A 15,781-nucleotide genomic window follows, 5' to 3' on the forward strand; every position below is an offset into this window, starting at 1 on the left:
GCATGCACTTTCAACTGTATAAGTTCTTGGCAAGTAAATGTCAAGTGGTCTGCTCAAGCTAGTGATTTACTTAGGGAATTGTCAGGTGTCTCTGACTTTGAACTTCCCTGAGGTGTGGCTTTGGTTTGCATTAGTCGCTTCCTTATCATTTAACAGAGAACAAAGTCACATGAGACCGATTTTCCTTATGATGACAGTGTGCATATATGAAATTTGATACTTAAAGTTTTAATTGAAATATTTTTACATATAAAACACACAAACTAAATGTTTTTTCTTTTCTGCCCATGCTAAATAAGCACTCCACTAATAATGTATTCTATACCTGCAGTCCCTTTATCATGTTTGCCACTATAACATATTATTTGTAAAATATGTCAGACTTAAAATGAATAGTTCAAGGTTTAAAAATAAAGTAATTTTAACATATACTATGAATTTGTTTTAAAATTGTCATATTTCATATTTCCCTTTCTTTTCTAAACATAAACTCTCATGTGTGTATTTGTGTGTATATATGTATTGTGTATAAAAATATGAGCAGGGAACTGCAGAATTCCATTTTATAGACTAGAAGAACTCACTTTGTAGCCCACACTGTTAGTTAACAAGATGGAAGGCCTGCTGTGTTATCTGGATGGGAGGCAGCCATGTCAAATACTATGATGAACAGCTATGCTGTGTAAGTTACCTGGATGGAAGGCTGTGATGGAAGTTTGTTTTGTGAGAGTCTCTGATGTGTTAATTACTAGACAGAAGGTCACAGTGTGTCAGTTATCTGGATTGAAGGAAAAGGCTAACTACCCCCATGCCAAGTCTTGGCATTAGAAACTTGGCATTGATATTGTGTCTTCAGTTTGTCAGAACTCACCTTGGGCAGCTCCTCAATCTGATTGGCATCCAGATAGAGCTCCTCTAGCGTGCGTTCAAAGTTGAAGACCTCCTTGGGCACCTGTTGCAGGCTGCAGTGGGAGTAATCCAACACTGAGATGATCTCTTCCTCACCGCGGAAGCAGCGGCATGGCACGAGGCGGCCAATGAGTTTCCGCTTGGTGGTCATCTCCAGGCACTGCACTGGGAGAGAACACACATAGTTGTTTAGCCCTGACACTCAAGGAAGGCAGTATCCTCAGTTAAAAAAGGTGACTACAATGCGTTGGTGCACATGGTCTACATAGGACATGTAAGCATCACATTCTTGAGCCCTTTAACTGTCCCATGAAGTGGAATCAGGTCCAGGACGACTTCCACAGAACCTTTTGTGAGAGTACCCCATTTCTGTAAAAGTAGTCAAATTTCACCCAGAGTTTATTATATCATTTTTGACCCACAGATTAATTCTATAAATGACTTTATTGGGGCCCACCAATGTTACACACTCTCACTGAACACTATCTTCATGAAGTCTACACTCTTGGAACCATAGAACCCTGATTCAAATGTAGGAAAAAGATTTATAATCACATCAGAAATTTCTAGAAAAACCCTGACATATCTGTTTCTTGTTTCTCTAAGTTAAAACTGGCAAAGGCCTTGCAGACTTACACCATGATATAGTCAACACTAAACTTATTTTATAGGTGTTCATGTCACTTTCTCCTGGGATAAGCTTTTGAGGGCCACGGCAATGTTTTATTTCTCCTAGTATGTGTCTAAGTGCCTGGCAATTGAGAAAAATTTATTGACTATATACTGACAGATGAATGTATGAATGAGTAAATGAATGCTTGGATGTCTGCTCCTGATTGCTATCAGTTATAGATAATCAGCTTGAGGAACTTCTCATTTTAACTAAAGGTCACTCTCCCTGTGAATGTGCCCCCTGGGAACAATGAAGACACTACTTCTTAACTGTGGGCTCTTTCTACAATACATATCTTGAGTTCTTCAAAGGAGATCTTGACATACATATATTTTGAGACAGGGTTTCTCTATGTAGCTTTGTATCTTTCCTGGATCTCACTCTGTAGACCAGGCTGGCCTCAAACTCACAGAGATCCACCTGCCTCTGGCTCCCAAGTGCTGGGATTAAAGGTATGCGCCACCACCGCCCGGCAACTTATATATTCTTAAATATACAGTATTGTATACTTACCTTAATATATCTTAATATATACAAAATATATATAGAATACCTTAATTTTATATTTATCTTAAATATACATTGCTATAGTTTGATGACTATTGAATTCATATTAAATGCATATTCATTCAAACTTTGCATTTAATTTGTAGTTTTTTGTGTTTATACATATCATATGTGTGTGTGTGTGTGTGTGTGTGTGTGTGTGTGTGTGTGTGTGTGTAGGCCAGAGGTAATCCTTAGGTATGATTCTTAAGAGCCATTTGCCTTTTTTAAAATGGGTCTCTCCTTGGCTGGAGCTTGCTGAGTAGGCTAGGATGGCTGGCCAGAAACCACAGGGATCCCTCCTGTCTCTGCCTCTCCAGTGCTGGAATTACAAACCTATACCATCAAACATGGATTTTTTTTTAAAACTTGGGTTCTAGAAATTGAACTCAGAAACTTAAGCCTATATGACAAACACTTTACCAACTGTTCTATTTCCCCAGACTGTTAGTTAGATTTTTATAGAACAGAAAGTTATTGATGAGGGGATAGAGTGATGGCTTAGCAGTTAAGAGCACTTGCTGCTCTTGCAAAGGACCAGTGTTTTGCTTTAAACAGCAACTTTAGGTGGCTCTGTAGGCATCCATACACACACAGACGACACACATAGAGTCTTTAAAAATGTATTGTTTAAATAAAAATTAATGATATTTGTTAAAAGTTACATAGCTTTTTATTTTTTAAATTGCATACTTTGAATCAGATTTGGAAGCTACCAGGTACAATTTACTTAAAAACTTTGGTCTTTACCAAAGCTGTCCTTATGTCTCCTTTTACTTCTGAAATTAGTGCAAGGATATTCTTGGGACAAGTTAGTGAATAAGCACTTACATATGGTTATTTTCACACGGAAATTTGTAGAAAGCTAACTAAAAACCTTAACAAGATAATTTTCCTTCTCTATTACCTTTTTAAAATTTTGTTTTTCAGTTTCAACAGATCCCATTGATTGATGTTTCTCTCAGTGTCTGTGCTACTGGTGTTATATTTAGAAAGTGATCTCTGGTGCCAATGCGTTCAAGAGTACTTCCTACTTTCTCTACTATCAGGTTCAGAGTAGCTGGATTTATGTTGAGGTCTTTGATGCACTTGGATTTAAGTTTTGTGCACGGTGACAGATATGGATCTATTTGCAGCCTTCTACACATTGACATCCAGTTATGCCAGCACCATTTGTTGAAGATGCTTTATTTTTTCCATTGTACATTTTTGGCTTCTTTGTCAAAAATTATATGTTCATAGGTGTGCAGGTTAATGTCAGGGTCTTCAATTTGATTCCATTGGTCCACATGTTGATTTTTATGCCAGTACCAAGCTGTTTTTATTACAGTAGCTCTATAGTAGAGCTTGAGGTCGGGGATTGTGATGCCTCCAGAGGTTGTTTTATTATACAGGATTCTTTTGGCTATCCTGGATTTTTTTGTTTTTCCATATGAAGAGGAGTATTATTCTTTCCATATCTGTGAAGAATTGTGTTGGTAATTTGATGGGAATTGCGTTGAATCTGTAGATTGCTTTTGGTAAGATCGCCATTACTTTTTTTAAAAAAATTTTTTGAGACAGGGTTTCTCTGTGTAGCTTTGTGCCTTTCCTGGAACTCACTCGGTAGCCCAGGCTGGCCTCGAACTCACAGAGATCCACCTGTCTCTCAAGTGCTGAGATTAAAGGCATGTGCCACCAATGCCCAGCTCTCCATTACCTTTTGTCATTCTAACTCTGACACCATTTCTAGGGAATGTATCTCAAGACTTGGTAACTATTGTTTCACCAAATTTTATTGAAATTGTGGGATTGTGGAACATCTTGTCTGTACGTGGAATCTAACATATATTAAGCATCCAAAAGTGGCCCTAACAAGTGAGTGGCATGTCCTTCTTACCTGGTAAACATGTGTGGAGTACTTTGCAGTTATAAAGGTAAAGATAATAGACTGTGGCTAGCAGGAAGAATCAGAGAAGTCATGGTGTGGAGGATATTTTTGTGTTTTGGCAGGGGAGTTAAAAATTGCATTGTTTTATTTTTAAAATATCTCTTATTTGTGTATGTATCTATATGAGCACATGGACATATGTATGTGTGTGTACACCTGTGTAAATACATACAAGCTAGAAGAGGGCATCTGGTGCTCTCCTCAATCTCTCTTTGTCTAAACCTTTGAGGTGGAGACTCTCCTGGGTCCTGGGGTTTGCATTTTCCCCTCCAGACCGGAAGCCAGAAAGCCCCAATAATCCTGTCTCTGCTCCACTCAGAGATGGGGTAACATAGGCCTGGGATTGGCTTAGTAAATAAGCTTTGGGATCAGAATTTCAGCCTTCCTGATTGTGCACCAAGAGCTCTTAATGAAACATCTCCCCAGCCTCTGCATTGGTATATTTTTGCAGGTTTTTCTATGTATCCTTCACTAGTTCAGTTTCTTATGTGGCCACAGAGGTGTATTCTCCACTGTTCATCGGTACTGTGAAACCACTGTTTCCCTGCTCTCATCTGGAGCTTTTCTTCTACAGACCCATGCAAAGCTTCTCCTCACCATCACCCTGTCATGTCTACACTTTCTTCCTGTGTTATAGCTTCTATTTTCTAGGTTGTATGTCTTATTCCAAGATTTTATCCCCCAGTTTGGCAGAATATAGCTTCCATTTACTTGCTGAGAAAGGATGTATAGTAGGTACATTTTTTGAGACCTTGAAGTCTGAAGATGGCTTATTTTACCCACACAGGATTGAAAAGTTCATCTGGATATACATTTCTAGGTCAGAAATAATTTTTCTCCATAAATATGGAGGCACGTTTTTGGTAGCTTTTAAGAAAGCCCAATTCCATTTCTATTTAAAGTCCCATTTCACACTCAAGTTCTCCAGTAGAAAGTTTTAAAATTTTATCTCTGGTTTTGAACATTCGTGACAACGTGCTTTGAGTTTCCTTAAATTGTGTTTGATTTTGACAGGTTTTCCCTTCTCACAGTTCTGTTGAAGGTTGTTATTTAATGGATGCTTTCTTCCTCTTCATTTAAAAACATTCTTTTTCCTGTAATTCCTCACTCACTGGATGAGAGGATGATTACTTAGATATAGCCTACAAGTCAATTGTTTATTTTCTAGTAATTTCCATGCTATTGTACTTTGATTTTTTTCCAGGTAGTTTTCTCAAGTTTATTTTCTAACTGCATGTAGTGACTTGCCTTAAATCTGATAGTATATTTTATACTTCATGAGAATTGTATGCTGCATCCTGAATGCTCTGCTTTTACAGCTCCCTGTTTGTGTGTCAAGGGTCCATGCACTCTTCATTTCTTTCAGAGGATGTTAACTATAGATTTATCTTTCCCTCCGTGGTTCTTGTATAGCTCCTGAGTTCTGCTTTGTTTCCTTTGGTCCTTTTCTCCCAGAATAGAGGCTTTCCTCAAATATTCAGTGGTCTGTGGCTGTCCTCCAATACTGAATGATACTCTAAAAGGATAATTGATGCTTTATGATAGGATTCATTTCAGAATGAACTCTCAGCAAGCCAAAGAATATTCTAAAGAGTTCTCTAAAGAGAATCTGAGCTGGAAAAAACGCTTCTCTCTCTCTCTCTCTCTCTCTCTCTCTCTCTCTCTCTCTCTCTCTCTCTCTCTCTGTGTGTGTGTGTGTGTGTGTGTGTGTGTGTGTGTGTGTGTGTGCATGTGTCTCTGTATTTGTGGTCATACATATTAGTGTGTATGTGTATGTGTGTGCATAAGTATACATGAATGTAGAGGCCAGAGGTCAGCCTCTGGTATTGTTCCTCAGGACTCATTTGCTTTGTATTTTGACATTAGGTCTTTTAGAGGCTTGAACTCACTAATTTAGCTAGCCTGGCAGGCCTAGGGGATCCTCCTAACCTTGAGGTTGCAAGCATGCATTACCATAACTGCTATTTTCACATGGGAGTTTTACATGGGTTCAGGGCCTCATGCTTGCACAGAAAATGCTTAAATGACCAAGCTCTCTCTAGCTACTTTTCAGTTTCTTGCATATTATTTGTTGTCTTCAATTTTCATGAACTAGAAAATCAGCTCTTGTATCTTAGAGAGTATTATATAATGTAGTTAGCAATGGGCTCTGCTATATGTGCTACTTCTTACCCTCTCTTCTAAAAGCATTTTGAAGTTAAAAACTAGTTAAAAACTACTTTAAATTCCTTTTAGTCTAGTGAGGTCTTGCTTATAAGAATAGATAAATCAATTGGCCATATCTAAAGGAGGTTTCTCTCAGTGTATTTTATTCTTTCAATCCATAGTGGTGTTTAGTTCTGAGCAGAAACATCACAACCTTCTTTGGGAAAACTCTCTTTTGTTGACTCTCTTGATGTCACACTTGTTGACTTCATATTCCAATATCACACTGATAACATCACATCTGCTCTCACATTTGATATTACATTGTTCTGGTCAACATAGGTTCCCACATGGGTTCGCTCCTTTAAATCTTTTTAGGGTCAGTCATCTACACCAAAGATGTGGTCTATAGTGTTAGTTTTCCCTGGACATGTTGTGTTTCCAGTTGCATAGTCCTCTTCACATTTCCAAATACCCACTTCATTGACATGAGCAAAGTAGAAAGTGGATACCTATAAAAATTAAGAGTCTTTAACACATTTTCTTCACCATCTCTACTTTATTATCTAAAGAGATTACAAGCAGTGATGCTTTCAGAGTTGAACTGATGCTCATGAGAGGAAGCTCATTGTGGTTAAGACCTTGTACTCTAGAACAGGCTGCCTGGATATGTGTGTGCGTGTGTGTGAGATACTTGCCACATTATTCTAATTCCATTTATTTTATCATCTAAAAAACCACAGTATACATCATATAAATAAAGAATTATATCTTCAAGCCAGCACTGTTCCACCCATATGTCACAGTCTCAGGATGATTCTGTTATGTACATCTTCTCTTCAGTAAGGGATATGGGGATTGTGTTTAATTTTTCCAGTTACCCTCACCCTAATATTTTGCAGTCATGAAGCTATAATCACTAAACAACCTGAAGTTCTCTGAATCATGTCTATCTATCTTGAGAGTCCCTCAATTCCAGCTCACACCACAAATATCTTCTGTATATGTATCTATCTTCCTGTCTTTCCACAGTGCAATGATACTTTGAAAAAATATATATTGGACTAGTGAGATGTCTGGGTGAGCAAAAGTGCTTGCTACCTTGCTATAGGATCCTGATGACCTGACTTTGATCCCTGGAACCCATATAAAGGTGGAGGAAAAAAATGACTACTGAGAATCCTACACACACACACACACACACACACACACACACACACACACACACACATATATATATATATATATATATACATACATACATACATACATACATACATACATACATACATATAAAGGCCAAAGTTCTCTAAAAAGAAAGCATGGATAGAGTTATACATCCCCTTGCTGTAGCTACTTTATAGTTCTCAAGAAGAATCTCAAGGGAAACTGTGATTTTCAGAGTGGAACTACTGAGTATGATCTGGGCCTACTCTTCCACACCTACTATAAGCATCAGTCCTACTTGGCTTGCTTTTTGCATCATTTCCAGCATCCTATGCTTCCATGGCCTCCTCCTCCTCCTTCTCCTCCTCCTCCTCTTCCTCTTCCTCCTCTTCCTCCTCCTCCTCCTTCTCCCTGTCTCTGCCTTTGCCTCTTCTGCTTCTTCTGCTTTTCCTCCTTCTTTTCCTCCTCCTTCTTCTTTCCTTCTCCTCTTTTTTATTTTTCCCCTTTAGTTGAAAATAGATTTTTTTCTCATACAATATATCCTGATTATAGTTACCCTGCCCCTACTCCTCCAAGTTACTCCCTGCCTTCCCTACCCTTTGGAAGCTTCCCTTTCTGTCTCTTATTAGAAAGGAACAGGCTTCTAAGAGATAACAACCAAGCATGACAAAATAAAATATAATAAGATGGAGCAAAAATATCATATCAAAGTTGGACATGATAACCCAACAGGAGGAAAAGAGATCCAAGAGCAGGCACAGGAGTCAGAGACCCATTGGTTGTCAGTCAGGAGTCCCACAGAAATACTAGACTAAATAGCTATAACATATATGTAGAGGACCTGGTACAGATTCATGTAGACCCTGTGCTTGCTGCTTCAGTATCTGTGGGTTCATATGTGCCTTACTTAGTTGGTTCAGAGGTCATAGTTCTTATATCCTCCATTTTCTCTGGCTCCTTCAATCTTTCTGCCTTCTCTTCTGCAGGATCCCCTGAGCTCTGTGGAGGAACTTGATGGAGATCTCCAATTTAGACACTTTCCGTATAATGTCTGGCTGTGGGTCTCTGCACCTCTTCTCATCTGCTGCTGGAGGAATGAATCCTCTCTGATGATGACTGGATAGAGCTCTTCTATACGAGTCTAGCAGAATACCATTATGAATCATTTTACTAATTAAAAAAATTATGTAGAACAATAGTGTTTGGTTTTACCCCAGGACTTTGTGTTATCTGGTCTCTGATTCTTGGTTCCCCAAGCAATGTGTGGTATGTGTTCCTCCTTATGGAGTGGGCTTTAAGTCAAACCAGACATTGGTTGGCTACTCCCATAAATTCTGTGCCACAGTGCCCTATCATATTTTACAGACAGGACAGATTATACATCAAAGCTTTTGTGGTTGGATTGGTGTCCCCATTTCTCTTTTAGTAGCCTGCAGAGTTCCTTCCCATAGCAGAGAGACTAGAACATAGGAGTGAGGTTTCCATGTAGGCACCAGCTCCACTCTTTCATGTTGGGTGCTGTCCACGGCAATGGGGGTCCCACTTTCAGTTTGCAGAGAGCTTAAATTCACATATTCTTACGTTTGGCCCCAGGTGAGATATGCCTATCTCTGAGCAGGAAACAAAGGCACAATTCCCTATGTATTTTAAAAATTTAAATTAAATATGAAAAATAGCTTCTCCCCATTTTCAGAGTAGATTATGATTTCTATAGCATGAGAATATAACCTACATGCTGTGAGTCAGTTTGATCACATTTTAATCACTCAAAACACAATCTTATGAACTATATCAGATACTGTTTGAGGGTTAGGTCCACATCTGGCCTGTTCAACATGGTGTTTCTAAGAATTAGCATAACATCAGGTTAAGAGTACATATAAAAAAACATTAACGGTGTAAATAAATGGATATGGGAGCTAAAGATGATTTCATTTTCTAAACTTGTATAGTCTTTACAGTTTCAAACCAACTTCTAATCTGTCATCTTGAGGATTTCTGTTTCATATATTTTCTGAATTTTAATGATAAAACAGTTAAGGGTTAGTGGGTCTGTAATGCATGTAGGACTCACAGATCTGGCTAGAAACTTCACATGTCCTAGGCAAAGCCACTGTAAGTTGACTTGCCTTAAATCAACTCGATGGGAACCAATTGCCAGCTAAATATCCAGAACATAACATTGTCATTCTCTCACAAAGACTCAGGAACAATAATCAGGCTTGATGGGTGATTTATGCACATAATACAGATACAATGTAGAAAAAAGAGGTACCAACAAGGGAGATAACTTTGGTTGCTTTACTTAATTGATTTAGATCAACTTTAGCCAACAACTACTTTGTTCAACTACTACAACATCAAAAAGGCAGAGAGGAGAATGTGCTTTAGAAACAGAGTATAATATAAGACACAAGAAATCATGAACATGTCACATACACACTACATATAGAAGCACATATTTGCCTTTTCTGAATTGTGGTCAGACTAGAATACATCATAGCCAGGCAGCCTCACTCCTGGAACTTTGTACACTGACTAAATAACAATATGATTTTCAGCAATACCCTATATTTATACACATGGAAAAGGAGTTACATCAGGCATGGGGTAAATGTCATCCCAGCATGTGGGAAGCAGAAGCAAGTCCAGTGTGGGCTACACAGGGAGACCTGCTCTCAAGGCAGAAAAAAAAAATTCTTAGCTTCTTGTTTTTTTTTTTTTTTTAAGGGACTGAAAAGGTCAAGAAGAAAATAGAAATGTTCTTTTGGTAAGGCTTGTACAGTATATTTCTTTGAAGTCAAAGAGAAGAACTTCCTTTCTGGGGTCCCACAACACTGCATGGTTTCCCTCCCTCTTAAATCCTGTATGTTTTTCAGTCTGAGTTGAATGCCTACAAGGGGATTTTTTTCTTGTCTATAATCACAGCATGTAGTTATAGTCACAGCTTCTCTTTCAATATTCCACCACAGATATATGAGCAGCAGGGCTTCCCAGCTAGGCCTAATCCAGGTGAAATCATAGGAAGATTCATCTTATTACATTATGTAAATCCAATACTATTGAAAATTTATGTTAAAAAGAACTGTGGTCATCTGAGAATTGTATGTGCATTAGTCCAAAAGTGAGAATACATGCACCAAGTGCCTATCAGTGCTTCTTCACTCTCTGTCACCTAAGACAGTCTCTAAGTTGATCTTTCCTAAGATGCCATACCTAGTAAGACAACAGGCAAAAGAGAGCTCACTCTTTCCACGGCTTTCTATGATATGCATGCTGTTTTAATCATCCACACAGTCTTGCACTTTTCAAGTGACAAATGTTCCTAGTTTTACCTCTGGGAAACCTTTTGCCTCACTAACTGTGCCATAGGAATATGGAAATCTGCCAAGCTCTCTCCATGTCCTACTTAGAAAGAGGCATCTTTAAAACCAATACTAACCTCAAGCACATCTCTGAAACCTGTAGCAAGGGCTGTCTCTGAGAGGATGCTGAGGACAGTAGCAGAGGCTGGTTCTGTTTCTGACTGGTAAAATGATCATGTTTCAAATTTCATTAGATTTTGTGGATTCATTTTCATCTTACCATTATAATACTTGAGTTTTATATATTTTGTTTTTCTGTAATCCCAAGAAACAGCATGATCTTGCCTGGATCACTGGGCTGTTGGACAGACCTTCTCTTGGACTTCAGTGCTGATGCTGATACCATCAGTAATCAAAACAAGTGATCAAAGGAGAGCAGATTGAGTGTTTGGCTTCAAGGGTCCCTCATGGATACCTCTACCAGCATCTACAGACAAGCTTCTTCTTAGCAGAACTTCAGGGCTTTTGTGCTCTCTGCAGGAACCTTCATCAACTGACTTCAAAGGACTTTTTTCCAAGATGATTCCCAGTATAAACCATCACCCCTGATTTCATCTTCAGCTGCTTAATGAGGTGGTTAATTTAAATAAAAGTCACTCCTCTACAGCAGACCTTAGAGGTATTTGCACAGTCTCTGCGTAAAGTCTGTGCTTTCATGTTTTATTTTCTTGTTTTGATTTGTCTTTAGTCTTCTCATTTATGCAACTCAGAGTCATCTTTTATTGCTCCCCTGCTGTGCTAGGTTTGTAGTTATATGCTGGGAAACACCAAGGAATAAAGGCGTTCCTTGAAATAATGAATTTATAGAAGAGTGACAAGAAATAAATATTGAAAAGAGAGCCAAGAAATTAAATCTATAATTTTTTTTATGCTACCTGCTATGACATAGCAGAGTCTGAAGCTTTTATATATTTATATATATATTTACTACAGCTAGTGAAATAAAAACAAATTAAAATATGATTTTATGTATTAATTAATATTGTCTCCTAAAATCCACATGCATTCTTCAGGTCTAAAAGTTTCACTGAATCTACATTTTTCCTTTTAAAAAAACATTCAGTTTGTGGTGGTGGGTATCAAACTCAGGGTCTCATAGGGCCATCACCAGACTACATTTCCAGTCTAGTCTTCATGTTCAACTGACAGTTTCCCAGCTCATATTCCTGCACTTCACATTTTCTTTAGAAATAAGTATAAAAAGTTAGAATATTAAGAGTTCATAGAGGTTGTTATAGTTCAAATGTTTGTGTTCCTCCAAAATCCATGTTGGGGCTTAGTTCTTCAAGGTAGGGTCTTTTTGGAAATACAGTGGCACTTTCAGAAAATATAGCTGTAAGACAGTGTGAAGAAATGCTCAATATCAGATTAAAAGTGTCCAAATGTCAGGAGAAATTTATGATTCAATAATAAATGGTTCCAGTCATGTTTCTTGAAAGATATTGGCTTCTAGGAAAACAGCTAACCCCAACTTCTAAGCCTTAGGGTTTTTCAAGGAGTTAACTTCTCCAAGGTAAAGATGTGAAGTTTTGCCTTAGTATTCAAAGATCTGCTGACACTTAAGGTACAGTGAAAAAAATGGAGCCTTTCTGTCAGAAAGAGGCTGCTTTGTAGGTAGAATCTTGTGTTTGAGACAAATCACTTATCCAATCCTTGAATAAATTATTCAGGTGATTTTCTTGCATCTTAATGTCTCTTGAGAAGTCTTAAGCTGTAATACAAAGTCAAGATGATGACTCATCTTAAAAAGTTATCATGAGAAAAAGTCCATTTCAATATGATTTTTGGGAAGTCAGAGACAGCTAAAGTCTATTAAGTATGACAAATACTTGCCTAAATAAAAACTTTGGTATATAGAAGTTAATATTTATTTTTGAAAAATATTCTGTGGAATACTCTACATCTTCAGATCTGGGAAGCATTTCAACCTGAGGTGTCTTATCCCTGTGTTCTCCCCTTTGTGAGGAGATGACCCTATTCCTATTATCCCTTTCACAGGCAGGGAAAAGCTGTTCCTTTTTATTTTATACAAATGACTGAAAGAAAGCAGTTTCAATGATATTTCTTGGTATTTTATGCTTATTCATCAATCATAGCTAGAAATTTCTAGTACCTCTTATGTTTATTAATATTTTAATTAATGCTGATGATGGTTATATTCTTGCCTTCAGAACAGTTAGATCAAACACTGCAATTCTGAGACTCACCAAAATAAACAGGGCTTGTAGTGATAATCCTTTAATCAATTAATTTGCTCTGGGTATAAAACTAGGCAGTTACTTTATAATTGGGGAGATTTTAACAGTCGTGGAACGTACAAGCCTGCCTCATGTCACCCTAAGGCTAAAAGGAGAGTTAAAACAAGAGTTAGAGAAGCCGTCTACAGAGGAAGCCCTGGCATAGAGAATGCAGCCTCAGACTAAGCAACCACTAGGAAAGCTCATGCAAACACAAAATGGCTGAAGCAGAGCTCATTTTAAAGCTGAACAATTCTGTTAGGATTCAGAATTGGAGGGTTTTTTATTTTATTTTTTATTTTATTTTTTACCGTTAGTCTATGATGTGGAATAGAAGGTATAATTTCAAGCAGCAATTTACAATATTCTGAATATTTAAGCACCCATCTTGATTCATTTTGTAAGTAATAAATGCCAGAAGCAGAATTGGTTCATTCTTAGTGAAAGAAAATTGTTACTGAATTAAATTATTTAGAAGATGATTAAAATTCAACAGAATTTGAGAGAATTAGGAGAATACAACCAGCAGCAAATGCACTGAAAAGCACTAGAAAAGGCCAAAGAAGGGAGGTGGTTCCTAGACTAAAAAGGGCAGGTTCAAAGAGTGGGTCCTGACAGTGGCCAAAATGTGATCCATGTAACCATAACACTACAGTCTTAAAACTCATACAAGATGTGTATAAAACTCTTCACCAGCTCCCTGTTGCTTTCATTGTCAATGACACAGTTTTGGTCACTGATTATACACTTGGACACAGATGGTAATCTCCTCTTGAACTATATCCAAATGAACCCCATATGCCCTCACACTCTGTGTTCACACTGTGGTATCTCTGTCTTGTCAGGTGGTCTCCTACCCGCTTCAAATGGAGATAACTCTCCTAGCATAGTAAAGGGAATGTATTTATTATCTCTTTCTGCTTATTTCAGAGTTATCATAAATATTGTTAGATTCTTTTGTAAAGCTTATAATAGATATGAATATGACATAAGGAACAGTCTATTTCACCATTTTAGAGATATTTTTCATTTTTAAGTAGAAAAAATAAACACATGTATAACCTTTCCATAAAGTGATAAATGAACATATTTTCTTTTTTAGTGTTAAAGTTTATACTTCAGTCTCTTATGAGACTTTTCCCTATGAATTTTCACTTCCATACAAATGGTCACTTACAAGGCTCTCACTGCTCTTTGACAAGAACAGGGTTTACACAGGTCCTCATTTTTCTTCTCCTCAAATGTGATCCTTTTAAGATGTTTCCATCTTTGTTCACCAATCAGCTGTCATCTCATTCTTCAGCTGTGGGAAGCTTCCTTCACTCCCTATTTTCTCTCTTCCCTGCTTCATATCAAGAATGAGTCAGACTTGCAAATGTGGCTCTTCTCTCTGTGACATAGTCAAGGTGCTGTTTTCCCTCTGGGCCCCACTTAAGCAGATTTTCTGTTCGGTTCCTTGGATTCTGCCTGGTAAAACTGTCAGCCTCTTCCTGGCTGGTGCCTAAGTATGAAGCCTCTGCATCTTCTACACTTTTTGCAAATATTTTCTTATGCCAAGAAGGACCGTCATTGTCTCCTTAACTTGGAGAAATTTTGATCACCCAACTTTACTACAGTTCGAAATGTCAGTCCCTTAGCAAACCTCACCACATTCCTGTAAGCTTTTCTCTGCTCTCAGACCAGGGCCTAGACTTGTGCTAAAAGGCAGAGCTCAGTCAGAGGACATATTGTGAACTCAGCTGCTCATCCTTAATCAAGACAGAAACATTTAGTGTTTTTTTTTTTTTTTTTTTTTTTTTTTTTTTTTGTTTTGTTTTTAACCTTTAGTGTTTTTATGTGCATTGCTAGATATCACATATAGGTGACATCTAAATGATGAATCATTTTTCCTTGGAATGTCTTCCACAGTAACATTTGTGTTTTAAATAATATACTCTCAGGATGCAATAAACACAACCATGTCCCAGCTCAACTTCCTGTCACAGTAGAATCTCTTGTCTTTCTTAGTGAATGTATGACTCAGAAGTGCTTTTCTGCTTTAGAAAAAGGAATGCATGATATTTAAAAGAATTTCTTTGTGATATGTTACAATTATACTTTGAGAAATATAGGAAAGTAGGAATGTTTGGCAAAGTTGAAGGAATTAGCCTAATAATATTTTACTCAGAAAGATTTAAACAATGATGGTCTATGGTATAATTTTTCAAAATAGGTTCTAATCTTTGAATGGTTAACTTGAGAGTAAAACTTGTTAAGCATTATTGAATAATGAGCCTCATACCCCAAATTGTTAATAGACATTTGCTGAGATATTGAGTAATATTTAAATACATACATTGAACATGCATAAATATTTTCCAATGACAATTTAATATAAAGACACTGAACACACTTAAAGTACATAAGATTAAATACAATTATTTCCTGGTTGATAAAGTACTTGCTTTGCAAGCCCAAGAACCCAAGTTTAACTGCCAGAGCCGTGCTATTCTAGCAATGGGGAGATGGAACTAGGAAATCACTGTGACCCTCTGGCAACCAGCCTAGCCTCACTGCTGAACTCAGGCTAATGAGAGACCTTATTTCACAAAACCAAGTGTACAATGTCTGAAGAACTAGGCAAGCTTGACTTCTGCCTCCATGTGCAAATGAGCTCTCAAATATACCCGACCCCAACAAGATTGTTTTCCTTCATGATGGCAACACTTTTAGTGTAATTTGAAAGGAAATAGATTTTGTTGGTACTGGACTTGGAATCCCAAGGCCCTATCTTGGTGTGCTTCACCCAAAGCGGGCCTCTTGCTGCTGC

General features: G+C 37.6%; 1 protein-coding gene across 12 annotated transcripts in view; it reads right to left on the reverse strand.

Annotated features, from left to right (window-relative positions):
- The window catches only part of Lrrc7 (leucine rich repeat containing 7), a 357,320-nt gene that overhangs the window by 268,583 nt on the left and 72,956 nt on the right, over window positions 1–15,781 (reverse strand). For all 12 annotated transcript variants that reach the window (XM_036190947.1, XM_036190946.1, XM_036190949.1 and 9 more), the window contains one exon: window positions 872–1,074. In XM_036190947.1, the coding sequence (XP_036046840.1) occupies window positions 872–1,074 (203 nt within the window). The remainder of the gene's footprint in view (window positions 1–871; window positions 1,075–15,781) is intronic.

Source organism: Onychomys torridus, chromosome 6, assembly GCF_903995425.1.
Source record: "Onychomys torridus chromosome 6, mOncTor1.1, whole genome shotgun sequence".
Lineage (NCBI taxonomy): Eukaryota > Metazoa > Chordata > Mammalia > Rodentia > Cricetidae > Onychomys > Onychomys torridus.